Source organism: Eulemur rufifrons, chromosome 25 (genome assembly GCF_041146395.1).
Source record: "Eulemur rufifrons isolate Redbay chromosome 25, OSU_ERuf_1, whole genome shotgun sequence".
Taxonomy (NCBI): domain Eukaryota; kingdom Metazoa; phylum Chordata; class Mammalia; order Primates; family Lemuridae; genus Eulemur; species Eulemur rufifrons.
Window position 1 is genome coordinate 20955305 of NC_091007.1, and position 14785 is coordinate 20970089.

The window sequence follows — 14785 nt, forward strand, 5'->3', positions numbered from 1 at the left end:
CAAATACCTTACGAAGTTATCCTGTCACACACTTGGAGAGATCTGTGTTCTTAGGCCAGCGAGAGGGCTGTCCAGACCCTGTTTCTCCCTCAGGAGGCTCGGACCAGTGAGCGGGGGGAAGGGGCTCCCTCTCTTCTCTAGGGTGACACTGACCTTCCCCCGGGTGCAAGTGGCTGCTGACCGGCCTCTGCCTCTGTGTTCGCAGTGGGGAGCCGGCAGAAGGCAGAGCACGTCAGGGTGGCCGGCAAAGAGAAGTGCGTCTACTTCTTCTGGCAGGGCCGGTCCTCGACCGTGAGTGAGAAGGGAACGTCGGCGCTGATGACGGTGGAGCTGGACGAGGAAAGGGGCGCCCAGGTGAGTCTCAGGGACCTAGAAGGGCGTCCTTTCCAGGGAACCAATGACGCTCGGCCTGGCCCCTAAGGTCCCTCGGGTGAATGTCACCCAAAGCACTTCCAGCCCTGGTCTGGCGCCCGGAGATTTCAGGCTCGCCCTCCTGTTAATTTCATCCTCCCACCTGTCCTAATAGGATCTGAGACAAAATGCCGTGTCTGCGACTAGTGAATCCACGCCACAAGCACAGATGGCCAGTGAGTGGTTTTAAAAGGTTTCCACCTAACTAATAAGCAAGGAATTGCAAGTAAAACAAAGAGATGCCACCGTCCCCCTGTAAAGTTGGTGGCGATTTTTTAAAGAACGGACCCAGGGCTGGCAAGGTTCCGTGGGACGCTCCCGGGCTTCCGGTGGGACGCGCGACTTGGAACAGCCATCCCGAGCAGGTTGGGCTCAAGAACCTTGAAAATTCAATCGGATGTTCCCCTCACGCACACCTCCCTGCAGGACACATCAGAGATGAGTGTAAACTTGAGCACTCCCGTCTGCATTCCTCACAGCAGCCTGGGTGGCTTTTCTGGAACACACAGATCCGGTCACTCTTTTGCCCTCCGCCACACAGGCTGCAGTGGAAGTGGCCTCCTGGGAGTTCAGTGCCTCCGAGGTGGCCCTGGGCACCTCTCTGAGCCCCTCCTGCTCCTGTCTCCTCCCAGGCACTGCAGCCCTCTTGCTGCTCCCCACCCCCCACCCCCGCCCTGTGCCCTCCCCGCCGTCCGGGGCCCTCCCCCTACTTGGATGTGCAGCCCTCAGCCTCCTAGACACAGGTTTCTGTTCCCATGTCACCCCCTTTTCTGTCCAAACCCTTCCGCCCTCTCCCATCACTCTCTGACCCTAATTTAGTCTATCCCTTTGTTTTCATAGCACTTCCCACCACCTCAAGCAACATAATGGTTTTGTTTGCTTATGTGTTATCTGTCTTCCCCACAAGCAGTCTGCCCTGGTCTTGCAGTCCCAGGGCCTCACAACCTCATTGGAACCCCAGGGCCCGCAGGGACTGCCGCCCAAATCCAAGGTTTTGTGAACATTTCTTTTTAACATTTGGATGATCCATGCATCAGGCATCTCATCCTTTAGTACCAGCAATTAGGAGTTGACTCTGGGGTGTTTGGAACACAGGACACCATGCGCAAATACTTTGACTTTCTTGGATGAATGATTAACATTAGCACAAGGGAAGACAGCAGAGACATTTTCTCCGGAAACAGATCAGCACTCACTCAGGCTTCCACAGTTCTAAGAACCAATCATGTTCCCTAAAAAATGTTTAAATGCATATTTTTTACTATGGACTGTGTTTTAGAAATGGGCGTTGGCAACAGTCGCATTTTAATTTATTCCTAATAGTAATTTCAACTACAACCCCCTTTTTTGGTGAAGGCCATGAATGGATATGTTTTAATCGTGCCTTCAAAATCACCCTTGGAGTTTTCAGTCTTAATCTGTGTAGTTTGAGTATTTCATTTTTTATCACTCCAGTGATGGAAGATTATTCTAAACATGTAAAACACTGCCTGCCACTGGCCAGGCGTGGTGGCACACACCTGGGGGCTGTGGGAGTGGACCGCTGCATTTTCCCCTGGCTTTACTAAGGCATTGCTTAGTCATCGCCACTGCTGAGAGGTATACTTTGCTAAAAATGTGTTGCCTCGATACAATGCTACATCGATACCAATGAATACCATTCAAATATCAAAATTCATGCTTTTTAAAAGATATTCATGAGGGAAAGATACCAGGTGGGAAAAAATGAGAGTATTGGGTGGGGAACCTGTGGGTTTGGGGCCACGTGTGGCTTCTGGATCCTTGAATACGGCCTTTTGACTGAATCCAAATTTGACAGAACAAATCTTTTTGATAAAGGGGTTTGTTCCGTGAAGTTTGGATTCAGTCGAGGGGCCGCCCTTGGGGACCTGCAGGGCTGCATGTGGCCTTGAGGCCACAGGTTCCCCGCCTCAGCGTTCATTTAGGGAAAAAGTATCTCACCTGAAAACACTTGGAAAGGAAGGCTGCAGACTAGAAATTTGATAGCTCTCATCTTTAGATAATAGGTTGTCACTGGCTTTTGCTTGTAGGTCTTGGTGTTTTTCAGGTTTTCTGCAATAGGTACTTACTCTTTTTATGAGGTTGCAAACCCTAACCAGCCCTGCCCCTGATTTCACTGTGTTTAAATCTGCAGGTTCAGGTTCTGCAGGGCAAGGAGCCCCCCTGTTTTCTGCAGTGCTTCCAGGGGGGCATGGTGGTGCACTCCGGGAGGCGGGAAGAGGAAGAAGAAAATGCACAAAGTAAGTCACTTTTACTGCTAGCATTCGATTTTTTTTTTCCTCTCCTGGAAGGTATTTTTATAGGCAAGGGGATTTAAAATCAGTCTCTGTTCTTATAGCTGTGGCTTTAGCACTGAAAGCCTCCCAATGTTTGCCTGATAAATCAACTTTATGAGGAGCCCGGAGCTCGCCTCCTCCCTGTGGAATTCAGGGTCCGCCTTTGTGTGCAGGAGGCTGGAAGACCCTGCTTCACCTGAAACCGAATCCTTGCAGGGCTGGTCTGCTCGTTTTAGAAGGAAAAAAACAAATCAGTGGATCTTCTATTATAAATTATGGGATTTTTGTTGGCCAGCATCCAAAAACACATAGCAATCTTAGCTTTAGAGTCTTTTAAAGTGTGCCTGTCGTATGACTTATAAATTCTGGAAAAATGGTTTTTCTACATCGTGAACTTTTGGCAACCTGCTTCCAACTCCAAAAGGATTTGTTTTCTGGATGGCAGTAAGACCAGCTGCGCTGCCCAGCAGGACCTCGTGCTGCAGGCCCCAGTCCCCAAGTCCCTGCAGTCCCTGGGACTTGGTGGCTGCCACTGATGGCACAGCAGGGACTGGGAAAGGCCGCTTTTCTGGTCACTGGCTCAGATCCTAACGCTGTGTGTGGGCGCCCCCTGCAGGCGAGTGGAGGCTGTACTGTGTGCGAGGAGAAGTCCCCGTGGAAGGGAATTTGCTGGAGGTGGCCTGTCACTGTAGCAGCCTGAGGTCCAGGACTTCCATGGTGGTCCTCAACGTGAACAAGGCCCTCATGTACCTGTGGCACGGATGCAAGGCCCAAGCCCACACAAAGGAGGTCGGCAGGATGGCAGCAAATAGAATCAAGGAACAGTGAGTGCTGTGCAGGCTTCCGGGCCCAGGCGGGCTGGGGGGGATGGGATCCCACGGCTCCTGGGGGCGGACGCCTGGTTGCTCAAAGTAACCTCCCCAGGGGACAGCTGGAAATGTGCACAGGGACTCGTGGCATTCCAAGTAGAGAGGACACACATCTCAGCCAAGACCCCCAGCTGGAGGCTCCCCCACTTCCTGAGGATTTGCTGCGTCAGTAAGAGGCAGCTCGAGGCGGGAGGGAAATGGCCCCAGCAAGCACCTGGGTGTTTGCAGTCGCAATTCACCCTTTGAGTTATGAACCTGGAGTCTTGTGATATTAAAAGACAGCAGATTTCAAATATCTTTTTAGGGATTCAGACTCAGAGTTTTAGTTATGTCAGAACAGTGGAGTGCTAAAAAGGTAAAGGTCTGGGAAGCTGTCTAAGATGTCCCCTTTTAGAGAACATCTGTATTCCCCCGTCTCGAAGGCAGCCACCTGATGGAGAGCTATTGGCCTCCCTGGGGCAGTTCTCGGGCACAGTGCTGCAGGCGTTGGGTTTTGTTCCTCTCTCCCAGGCATGCCCCCCCCAGTCGGCCACTTGCAAAGGGCAGGCCCACTGTGAGCGAGCACTGGACTTCAGGGAAGAGGGAAAACAGAAGGGTGGTGAAGGTGAAAACCAAGGGAGCATGTTGTGCTGGCGGTTCCCCCACTAGAGTAGGCGCTGCTGTGGCTCTGAGCTTCCTAGCGGCCCATGCAAAATATGCATTGCATACAGCCAAAGAAAGCCCAGTGTTCCTGTTACTTGGCAGGTGACTAAGACCTATGAGGACCTTGGTAACATCTTCAGAGTAAACATGAAGCACTTTGTAAGGCCATAGCATGCCACAAGAGTGCGATTTGGTGAAACCCATTCTTTGGGCACCAGAACAGGGCAGTGTGGACATGCCTCTTGGTGACTGCTCTGAAACCTCGCTCTGCGTGGAGAGGGCGGGTGGAGAGGAGAGTGGGGCAGGTCCGCTCTCAACAGGTAGACAGATGTGAAGCAAAATGTCCATCTCCAAACATCCTCTGCGGGCCAGGAGCGGGAGTGATGGCAGATGACATTCAGTGAGGTGCTGTCCAAAAGCGTTCATGGCTCATCAAACTTGGGCTGCTGAAGTCCAAAAATCAAAATCATGAGCAACTCATTCACTTACTCATTCAACAAATGCTCAGCAACCACCTGCTTGGAGCCAAACACAGATTTAGGGACTCGGGATTTGGTGGTGAATAAACCTAAGTCTCTGTCCCCATAAGCTTATGTTCTAACAGGAAAGAAGCGTAAGAAATCATCAACATGTATTATATATAAAAATGTATATTATTTTCATTATTAATACATATTATATTTAATTATACGTTCCTCCCTAGGGGTCGAGCCAACCCCTCCTTCCCCAGCACACACACACTCAAACTGCAGAGCGTGTTTTCATTCCCGAGTAAGAATTGTCGCTAGTTAGGAAGTGGAGGAAGAGAGATGGTGAACGGACCTGTAGATTGGTTTGGGATCATTTTGTGCTGCCGACACTCTCCGGGCCTATGAAAGATGATTGGCGTTTCTCCCATGCAGGTGCCCCCTGGAAGCAGGACTGCATAGCAGCAGCAAAGTGACAATACACGAGTGTGACGAAGGCTCCGAGCCTCTGGGATTCTGGGATGCCTTAGGAAGGAAAGACAGGAAGGCCTATGACTGCATGCTTCAAGGTAATGCAACATTCCGTAGCCTTCAGTCACCTTTTTGAAAGTTCATTTATTCCATAAATATTTATTGAGCACATACTATGTGAAACACACTATGCGCAACACACTGTGCATTAGACCTACTGAGAAGGCTGAGTAACATACATGACTAATCATAAGGCAAAATAAAAATTATTTGACATGAAAGAGGTACAGATGAAGGAGGTTGACCATTAAGAAGAAAAAAGTGACTTCCGTCAGGAAAGATCACACGCAACTCCCTGGGAGAGATGGCATTTGCACAGGGCCTTGGAGCTTGGTATGACTTGAGGAGAAGAAAATCCCAGGCAGCCAGAGGAGCAGTGACACAATGTCCACCTATGTGGCAAGGTGCCATTGGGTCTGGCCGGCACCCGGAGTGAAGGGAAGTGGCCACAGTTCAGAGGAGAGGGTTGGTCAGAACCAGCCAGGCGGATCCTGAATGGGAGGCCAGAGACGCTGAGCACGCAGAAGGCGCAGGAGGAGGGAGGCCTGGAGCCAGTGCCTGCCCGCGTGCAGACTTAGTAGATGTTTGATGAGTAAGCGAGCCCAGCACGCTGGGGTGCCTTGTGAAAACTGCCGGCAGCCTTTGAACTTTGGGCCCATGACTCAGAGACAGGTTGGAGAGGTGAACGCTGAGCAATGTGATCGAGAGACTGCCAAACAGGGGCAGGCAGGAGAAAAAGAATGTGGTCAAGGGACACGTTCTGGGTGTTAGGGTGGGAGCCAGAGAAGGCAGCTGGTCCCTTATCCCAGAGCCCTTCAAAGTCATTACCCTGTATAGAGAGACAATGGCCACTGCGGTGCCAAATAGACGTTCCCATTCCCCAGAGTGAGCTCAGGCGTGTAAGTATGTGCTTCCCTGTCTTTTCTTAAAATACAGATTAACATGAGAAATAAGGTGAAATTGTATTAAGCAGTTCTGATAAGCCAAGCACCCTTTCAGCACCTTATATATAGTAACCCCGTTAATACAACCCAATGCTCTATCAATTTTACAGATGAGGAAACTGAGGCATAGGGAAGTTAATCAACTTGCCCAAGGTTGGACAGCAATGGAGTGTACTTATAACCACTCCATTATACTTTGCCTTTCAAGTTTTATAAGCTTTTATATAGCTTTTTAAACATAATACCTATTGATGATAGAAAATATTTGGAATTACAAAGAAGTTAAAAGTGAAAATAACTCTCTTTTCACCTCATATCTCTCAGAGGTAACCAGAGTGCACATTTCTTGATACTATATAGAGAGAACCTATTTTTAAAAATAAAGTTTGGAAACTACTGCTTTGTAACATGCTTTTTTCCTTTATTGTGAATAATTTCCCAAGTTGTTAATATTTAGACTTTGAATGGCTGCAGGGTGGTCCACAAATGTTCTATGAATATATATCACTGTCTACCTAACAGTCTTCTGTAGTGGGAGAGCTGTGTTGTGTTCAATTTTTCTCTATTAATCACATCTTGGCATTTGGCTAAGATCAAGTGCAGTATCTGTTCAATTTTTCTCTATTACATAATGCAGTTTGAATAATTTTTAAAATAATTATATATATTTACTCCTAACTGAGAGAAATATCTAGATATGGAACTGCTGAGCTGAAGTTATAAAAATCTTATAGCACATCTCAACAAGTCATTCTCACCTGCAGTACACAAAAGTGTTTATTTCCCAGCACAATCATAACCTCAGCGAATTGTCTTTTCCCTATCTGCCAAATTGATGAGGAGAGAGAGAGACAGCTAAACATTGTTTTAATTTAATTTTTTAATTAGAAGTACTGGGACGTACTTTATAATATGCATTTATATTTTTTAATAAAGATAAACATTTTTAGCCATCTGTATTTCTGTGATACTTTGGTGAATGTTCTCTTTGTGCTTTTTGCACATTTTTTGAGATATTTGTCTTTTCCTTATTTATGTTCCTTTGCATATCAAGGATATTAAGTAGTTGCTATATTATAAATATTTCCCATTTTATTACTTTTTCATTTTTTAAATTTTTTGCACTATAATTTTTCCTTTTAATATAATTAATGCATAAGTCTCTTCCCTTTTGATTACTTATTTTAACATTGCAATTAAAAAGGCCTTCCCCACCTGCAAGCTCAGATAAATCCTACCTATGTTCCTACCAATTCTTTGAATCATTTCCTGTTTAACATTAATTCTTCCATCCAGCTGAAACTGACCTCGATGCATATGGTGTCCTTAGCTTTGTTCTCTTTTCTTCCAAAGATCCGGGAAGTTTTAACTTCGCACCTCGCCTGTTTATCCTCAGCAGCTCCTCTGGGGATTTCTTAGCCACGGAGTTCACGTACCCGGCGCGCGCGCCCTCCGCGGTCAGCTCCATGCCCTTCCTGCAGGAGGATCTGTACAGCGCGCCCCAGCCAGGTGAGGCGGCAGGCACAGCCGCGAGGCCCCTTCCAGAGAAGGCGTTTAATTTCACAGTAGCGTTTACGAAGCAGCTTCCATTTGCCGAGCGCACTCCCAGCCCCATTGGCCAGAGCTTGTCACGTGGCCACCCCAGCTGACTTCTGCTTACATTCTATTGGCCGGAGCTTGTCACATGATGCCCCAGCTGCCAGGGAGTCTGGGAAATCAAATGGCTGAGGAGGAGGTTGCGGCCTCTGCCATACCGAGGCTCCACCGGGGAACCCAAGCTTTCTAATCCCAAGCTTGGGCCACTCCCACCAGGCCACCACCTCGAGACACAAAACCCTGTGCTCCCAGTCTGCTTGGGACGTCACAGGAGGCTGGGCTGATAACCCTTCCCGCCCGCCCTCGGGTCAAGTCCGAGGTCAGCTGCCCCGTGGCTCGTGTTTGTTCCTTTTCACATTACAAGAGCCCGGAGCTGCAGCCAGGGACCTCACCTTACACGGCAGCCCAGGTCACCACTGAAAAGCTTGACTGGCGCACATGTCATACTGTGGGAAATACTAGTAAGTGCCTGGAAAGAGAGGCTGCCGCCCACGACAGGGTGGCGTCAACCTCCACTGGGCTTTTTTTTCCTTTTGAGACAGAGCCTTGCTCTGTCACCTGGGCTAGAGTGCCCTGGCGTCAGCCTAGCTCACAGCAACCTCAAACTCCTGGGCTCAAGTGATCCTCCTGCCTCAGCCTCCCTGGTAGCTGGGACTACAGGCATGCACCACCATGCCCGGCTAATTTTTTCTATTTTTAGTTGTTTGGCTAATTTCTTTCTATTTTTAGTAGAGACGGGGTCTCTCTTGCTCAGGCTGGTCTCGAACTCCTGAGCTCAAGCAATCCACCCGCCTCGGCCTCCCAGAGGGCTAGGATTGCAGGTGTGAGCCACCGCGCCCGGCCTCTCCACTGGGTTTTTAAAGTGTGTGGTTTCCACAGAATCCTCAAATGTACGCCAGGAAAGGACACACGTGGGCCGAGCTAGCAAGGCTGAGAGCCGTCTACTGGGTGGAGTAAGAGTCAGGCCGATGGTTTGAGGAGGAGAAAAAGTGAGAAGGAAGAGGCAGAGCAATTGATTTTTAAAGCCAATTTCTCTGTAAGAGAACGGTGGACTCACATCATTGCTAAGTAATCAGAGGCAGGGCGAGAATGCCGGTGGCCTGGAGGGCTGGTGAGCTGCGCACCGGTGCTGATCGTGCTATTCGGAGACAAGTGGTGCTAACGGCCCCTTGAGTGTGCTATCGGCCCACTTTTAGCACAGTCCTGCCAGTGGCCAGGGGGGCACAGCGGGCCTGCAGTTGAGATGGGCAAAGAGAGGAGGACCCGGAAGAGGAGGAAGGAAAGACTCCACATCGTTGAGGCCACCTGATTCTGCCTAGAAGCTTCTCCCTGTTGAAGTTTTAAAGGGGCAGGGTGTCCTGGGGGCCCTCTGTCTTCCCCTTTGCCCCCAAATAGCACTGCCAAGGAGATTTTGCCCTCTGACCTGGCACAGGGAGGGAAGGCATGGGTTAGGTTTGGGCAGGAGTGAGCTGAAGTGTCCGTAAAGGAGCTGCTGATTGTCTGGTTCCGTCACAGCGCTTTTCCTCGTTGACAATCACCATGAGGTGTACCTCTGGCAAGGCTGGTGGCCCATCGAGAACAAGATCACCGGTTCCGCCCGCATTCGCTGGGCCTCCGACCGGAAGAGCGCCATGGAGACGGTGCTGCAGTACTGCAAAGGTGAGGCTCTCCCAGGCGCAGAGCTGCTCGGCCCAGCAGCCTGCAGCCCTCGGGAGCCCCGCACCCTCTCCGCTCTCTGCGAGTGTCAGCCAGCATTTATAGAGCCCGGCAGGCGGCAATGAAACCAGTTTCTTCCCCCTTCACTTTTTGAGGCTTATTAATTTGTAAATTAGTTCATTCTCCCTTGCCGGCATGAAGGAGAACTAGTTTCTGTCTCTTGTATTATGAGGCCATCGAACTTACTACCCTCAAGGTTAAAGGCCGCCTGTGGATGCCCTGGACAGATTGAAACCCCGGTTCCCGCAGGATCAATCCTGCCGTGAAACAAGCCGGCCTCCGCCGTGCGCGCCATCTGCAAGCAGGGCCGTCAGCGGAGAATGGACGTCTCCCCATTCGGCCAATGCCAACCTTTTTTCTGTATTTTTCATTGTTGTTGTTAGCATTATATCCAAAAAGAAACTTACCCGTAGTAAGTATACAGTTTTTTACTATATTGTCCACCTGAAATTTGTGGTCATTTATATAAAATGAAGAGGCCAATGATTAGTTTCTCACTGAATCTTTATGGTTTCATTGATATTATTAGATTCATATCACTGAGGATGTACCATTAACTCTCGTCCTGAAAAGCTCTTTAGTAATAAATAAATTATTAAACTTTCCACCAAATGTTATAGCTAAAATAGACTTATAAAATGCCGTCATTAGCTGTCTAATCATACGGAAGTTAATCCCGCATTGGGAAGTCGGAGGAATGCTTCTACAGGAGAAGGCAAGAGGGAGAAAATGTCCCACCCAGAAACTACAGAGAGAGGCTTTCTCCCTTCCAGGGATCCAGAAGCATTTTGTTAGGGGCAGGAAGTGTAGAGTCAGGTTGATTATATGCCACTCTAGTAGTCTTGGGCATAAAATTACCATTTTATAGAAACATTATCCATGTGTTGTTATGAACTACTCAAAACTTGTCTTTTAATCATGAAGTCAAGAGTTCTGAACAAAGAAGAAAAGAGACTTCAAGGGAAAGACGGGTCCTTGGGTCTCTGCTGACGCTTGTGTTCTGTGTAACTACAGGGAAGAATCTCAAGAAGCCGCCCCCCAAGTCTTACCTAATCCACGCTGGTCTGGAACCCCTGACCTTTACCAATATGTTTCCCAGCTGGGAGCACAGAGAGGACATCGCTGAGATCACAGAAATGGTGAGTGCGTTGCCTGGTCTGTGAAGGGGGCTCCTCCGCCTTTTGGATTGTGGGTTGACCTTGACCTTGGGGAGAAGCATCCAATTGCACTTTCAAAGTGAGAAAATATTTTTTCTTTTGCAACATGTTAACAAGTCTACATAGAATTAGCTTAGGAAGAACAGAAGCCTGATGGGAAATCAATTGTAACATTTCAGTAATTTTCTACACATGGGACTCAAATTTTATTAATAAAAACATAAAAGCAAAGGTGAATTTCATTACTTTAAAGACTGTATATACATAAAAGCTGAGAACTTCTCATTCTCTTAGCTACAAACCTAGTGCTTGGTGTTACTTCTAAACGTCAGTATAATGCACAACCAAATCCTCATGTTTCAGACATCACAAAATAAATCTGTGATGAATATATATGTTCAAATAACTAAATGAATGGATGTATTGTGACTCATGATAAGGTATTGGTCAACATGTCATTAATATTGTCTTTTATGAGACAACCTGGCATTTCCACGAGACATTTATCGTAACTTCTATCTACTAAAATATATTGTCATCCAGAATGTTTTATTGTCCAACCACACAGAAAAGAAGCTTACTACAGCTATGTCGAATTTCTCAATTTATGAGTTACTAACATTGCTGGCAATAGCATGTCCAAGGGTTTTTTTGGTGGGAAAAAGGTTTTTTACATTTTGATTTTGTTAGCTGCTTTTCTGGGGAAAGTGACCTGAGCGTATTTTATAGGAAGTCTGAGTAATGTTAAACAAACAAAGCTCACTGCAGCGGAGCAATGGAGAGAGGCTGCTTGAAAGTGCAAATACTGCCGCTCACCTACCTGTCTGCCTGTAGCCGAACGGATTTGATCTACACGGGAAAGGGCTAGGCACCGCCTGATCTCTGACACGGAGTGAGATGGCTCTGTTCATGATAAACATGGGATCACGGAGCCTAAAAGCTCTAGGGATTACAAGTGCCGGGGCTGCCGCGTGCAGGCAGAGTTCAAGGACATAACCAGCAATCACTTTCTGTACGCGCTGCAGGTCACGGGCCCGCAATGGGCCATTTATTGCTGTGCAGGCCTGCGGGGTGTGGGGGTGGTTTCAGCCAGAGAAGTTAGACGAACAGCTCCCATTCACCTAGAGCTCACTCTGCAGGAGGCTCAGCTCCGAGCACGTTACATTTATCTTCTTGTTTAATTATCACCATAGACCATCAGGATGTAGCTTATTATTGTCCCCATTTTTCCCATGGGAGCAGAGGCACAAACTTGAAGTCACTTGCCCAGCGTCTCAGCGGGGCGTCAGTGGGTGGAGTGAGCCGGTAGCCATGTGGGCAGGTTCACTCCAAAACCCGCCTCTCTGACCACCGTCTGTCCACACGTTGCCAACTTGGGCAACAACTCAGTCATTCGTGCCTTCATCCACCCACGCAAATGGAGGCCAGCCGGTCTGGCATCCCACCTGTACCCAGAGTGGCCTGTTCACACTAAATGCACACGGTGGTTGGGGACAGGGGGAAGCTTGATTCTGTCCCAGAATATTCTAGATGCATTTTCTTACCTTCTTTTTCTATTGTGGATTAAGAAATGGGGCCCCGGGGAAGGGGTGTGATTTCTCTTATATTATTTTTAGATATTTTTAAACAAATTCTGTTATTTAGAGCCTTCCAGTGTTTAGACTTCAAATCCACTAATCTTTAGTCCATAATTCAGTCCGGGGAAGGTCCCTGAATGTTTTTTCCGAGGGAGGCAGCCCCGAGACAGGGTTTATTTGAGACTTTGTGGCAGGGCGAGAAAACATGAACGCGGGGAGAAGCGCGAGGACTCGGGCAATCCCTGTGCTTCAGGGCTGTTTCCTCCTCGGAAGAGGCGCGGAGCGTCCCTGTCTCTCCAGGCGGGGGCAGAGGGCACAGGCGGTGGCTTTGCAAGCACCGGAGGAAGGTGTTCAAATGCGGGACACCCACCTTCCTCTCTGCCCTCCTCCTCTCCAGGATACAGAAGTTTCGAGTCAGATCACCCTCGTGGAAGACGTCTTGGCCAAGCTCTGTAAGACCACCTACCCGCTAGCGGACCTCCTGGCCAGGCCGCTCCCGGAAGGAGTGGACCCCCTCAAGCTCGAGCTGTATCTCACCGACGAAGACTTCGAGGTGGGTGCTTCCCCGGGGGGATGGCCAGAAACGGCACGCTGGCTCGGGGGCCTGTCCCTGATCCGCCGGCTTGTCCCCTTCCCGCAGTTCGCGCTGGACATGACGCGGGGCGAGTTCGGCGCGCTGCCCGGCTGGAAGCAGGTGAACGTGAAGAAGGCCGCCGGCCTGTTCTGAGCCGGGGCCCCGCCGGCCCCGCGGTCGCCTGCAACACCGCCGACCAGGGAAATGGATATTTATTTTTGGACTGGTATTTTTTTTAAAAAAAGTATTTTTAAATCAGAGTTTTCAGAACCCAACCTTGTTGACCACACTGCTTGTCCTGGAGCTGTGCGTTTGTCAGTGCTGCAGAGAAGCATTAGGGGACGTTCCACGACCCTCAGGGACGTGGGCGAGAGCGTCTCCTCCGCGCACTCAGCAGGGAGCCCTCAGCACCGCCCAGCACCGCCTCCCTCCCAGCTCGGCGCTGCCTTGGTTTTTTTGAAGCAGTTCTCTTTATAAAGTGTTGTTTTGATAGTTTGTGGATTCTAAGAAATATATATATATTTATATAAACACCATATAAGTCAAATATGTATTTAACAAAGCAATATGCATTCATTCACTCCTAAGATTTTTTTTTTTTTTTTTGGTGTCAAAATAATATGAAGAGGTAGATGGAATCGCTCCTGTCGAATTAGCTCTGCCACCAACATGTATCTTCATACACGTCCGGGAATGTCTCCTTCAGCGTTAGGTGACTTGTTCTGAGTACTGCTTCCGGTGCTAAAATGAACAAAGAATTTGTACTTAATGGCATGGACTCTACAGAATCTATGCGAATCAACCTTTCTACCTTAATATTGCCCCAAAAATGTATAGTGCCTTGTTTTTATGTACAGTTTATATACAGAAAAGTTTGCGCTGCATTTTTGACGATGGTTTGGAACATTATCTACAATTTTACTCTCAAATAGTAAAACATAAAAACATCTCAATTTCTAATACCTGTTGTAAACATTACACATGTCATTCTGTGATATAGGACTCCAAAGTATTAATAAAAAGCGTCAGAATAAACAATTAATTGGTTCACAATGAATTTCAAGCATGTTCCTTTCTGAAAAAAAAAATTATTTTTTGTAAGTGTTAATCTAGTACCAATATTTTGCCATCAAGTGTCAAGTAACTTTGCTGTAACTTTGATTTTAGTTTAGGGCAAGATTTTATACAAGGTCATAAGATTATATTGATATTTGCCCCATAAAATTAAAAGTTCCCGGTACTATACTGAAGACATATTTTTGCAAAATCATTCAACAGACATTCTTTACCCCACAAGTATATCTACATTTCAATTTCAAGATCTCAGTGCCTTTAAAAAAATTAAATGTGTAAAACATCTAGAAAACTTACAGATGAGTTAGAAAACTCCTCACAAGTTAATATGTTCTTAAAATACCAAATTCATGGCTTTGAATGCATTCTACAGACCTACTACGAGTTGCTACTGCTGCTCGCCTCCCTGGTAGTGTACATTTAACACATCCAATCCCGGCTCCGTCACCTAAAACTTCGGAACTTACTCAGAGCCTGTGACCTGCTCCTGGTCGCACCACTGTGTGATTGTGTGACGACACTTAGCAGTCACTGAACTTTTGTGCAATTCCCTTAAAAGCGAGATGGCACTAGCTATCCTGCCTGCATCCCGGGGTTCTGAGCAGGATGGCGTGGGAGCTCGTGCAAATTGCCGGACGCTGGACTCCTGCCGGGGTTGGTACTGTCGTGACAGGCGCTAAGGTGGGAGAGCAGGAGAGCCCGAGCTCAGGAAAGTCATCACTCCTAGAAATCGGAGATTAAGCCAAAACGAGCAGAAGGAGAAGGAGAGAGCCAGGCTCAGAGCCCATGTCCTAGGCAGCATGCAAAGAGGAGCGGAGAAAGGTTCCTAGAGTCAGCGGGGCGACCTCAGAGTGTCAGAAAGGGAGAGGTGAGGCTGCAGCCGCCTGCAGCAGGCTAGAGAAACCACACGGACGCTGAGGGACACAGAAG

General features: G+C 48.1%; 1 protein-coding gene across 2 annotated transcripts in view; it reads left to right on the forward strand.

Moving 5' to 3' along the window:
• Positions 1 to 12952, forward strand: part of SVIL (supervillin) — a 209950-nt gene extending 196998 nt beyond the window's left edge. Inside the window, exons 29-37 of one of the 2 annotated variants that reach the window (XM_069458977.1) lie at positions 206 to 354; positions 2567 to 2672; positions 3325 to 3532; positions 5122 to 5255; positions 7515 to 7670; positions 9273 to 9416; positions 10488 to 10612; positions 12605 to 12760; positions 12848 to 12952. In XM_069458977.1, coding sequence (XP_069315078.1) covers positions 206 to 354; positions 2567 to 2672; positions 3325 to 3532; positions 5122 to 5255; positions 7515 to 7670; positions 9273 to 9416; positions 10488 to 10612; positions 12605 to 12760; positions 12848 to 12934 — 1265 coding nt within the window. In that variant the 3' untranslated portion in view covers positions 12935 to 12952. Of the gene's footprint in view, positions 1 to 205; positions 355 to 2566; positions 2673 to 3324; positions 3533 to 5121; positions 5256 to 7514; positions 7671 to 9272; positions 9417 to 10487; positions 10613 to 12604 lie in introns of both variants that reach the window. The other variant, XM_069458976.1, reaches the window with a different exon arrangement.
• Positions 12953 to 14785: the final 1833 nt, after the last annotated feature.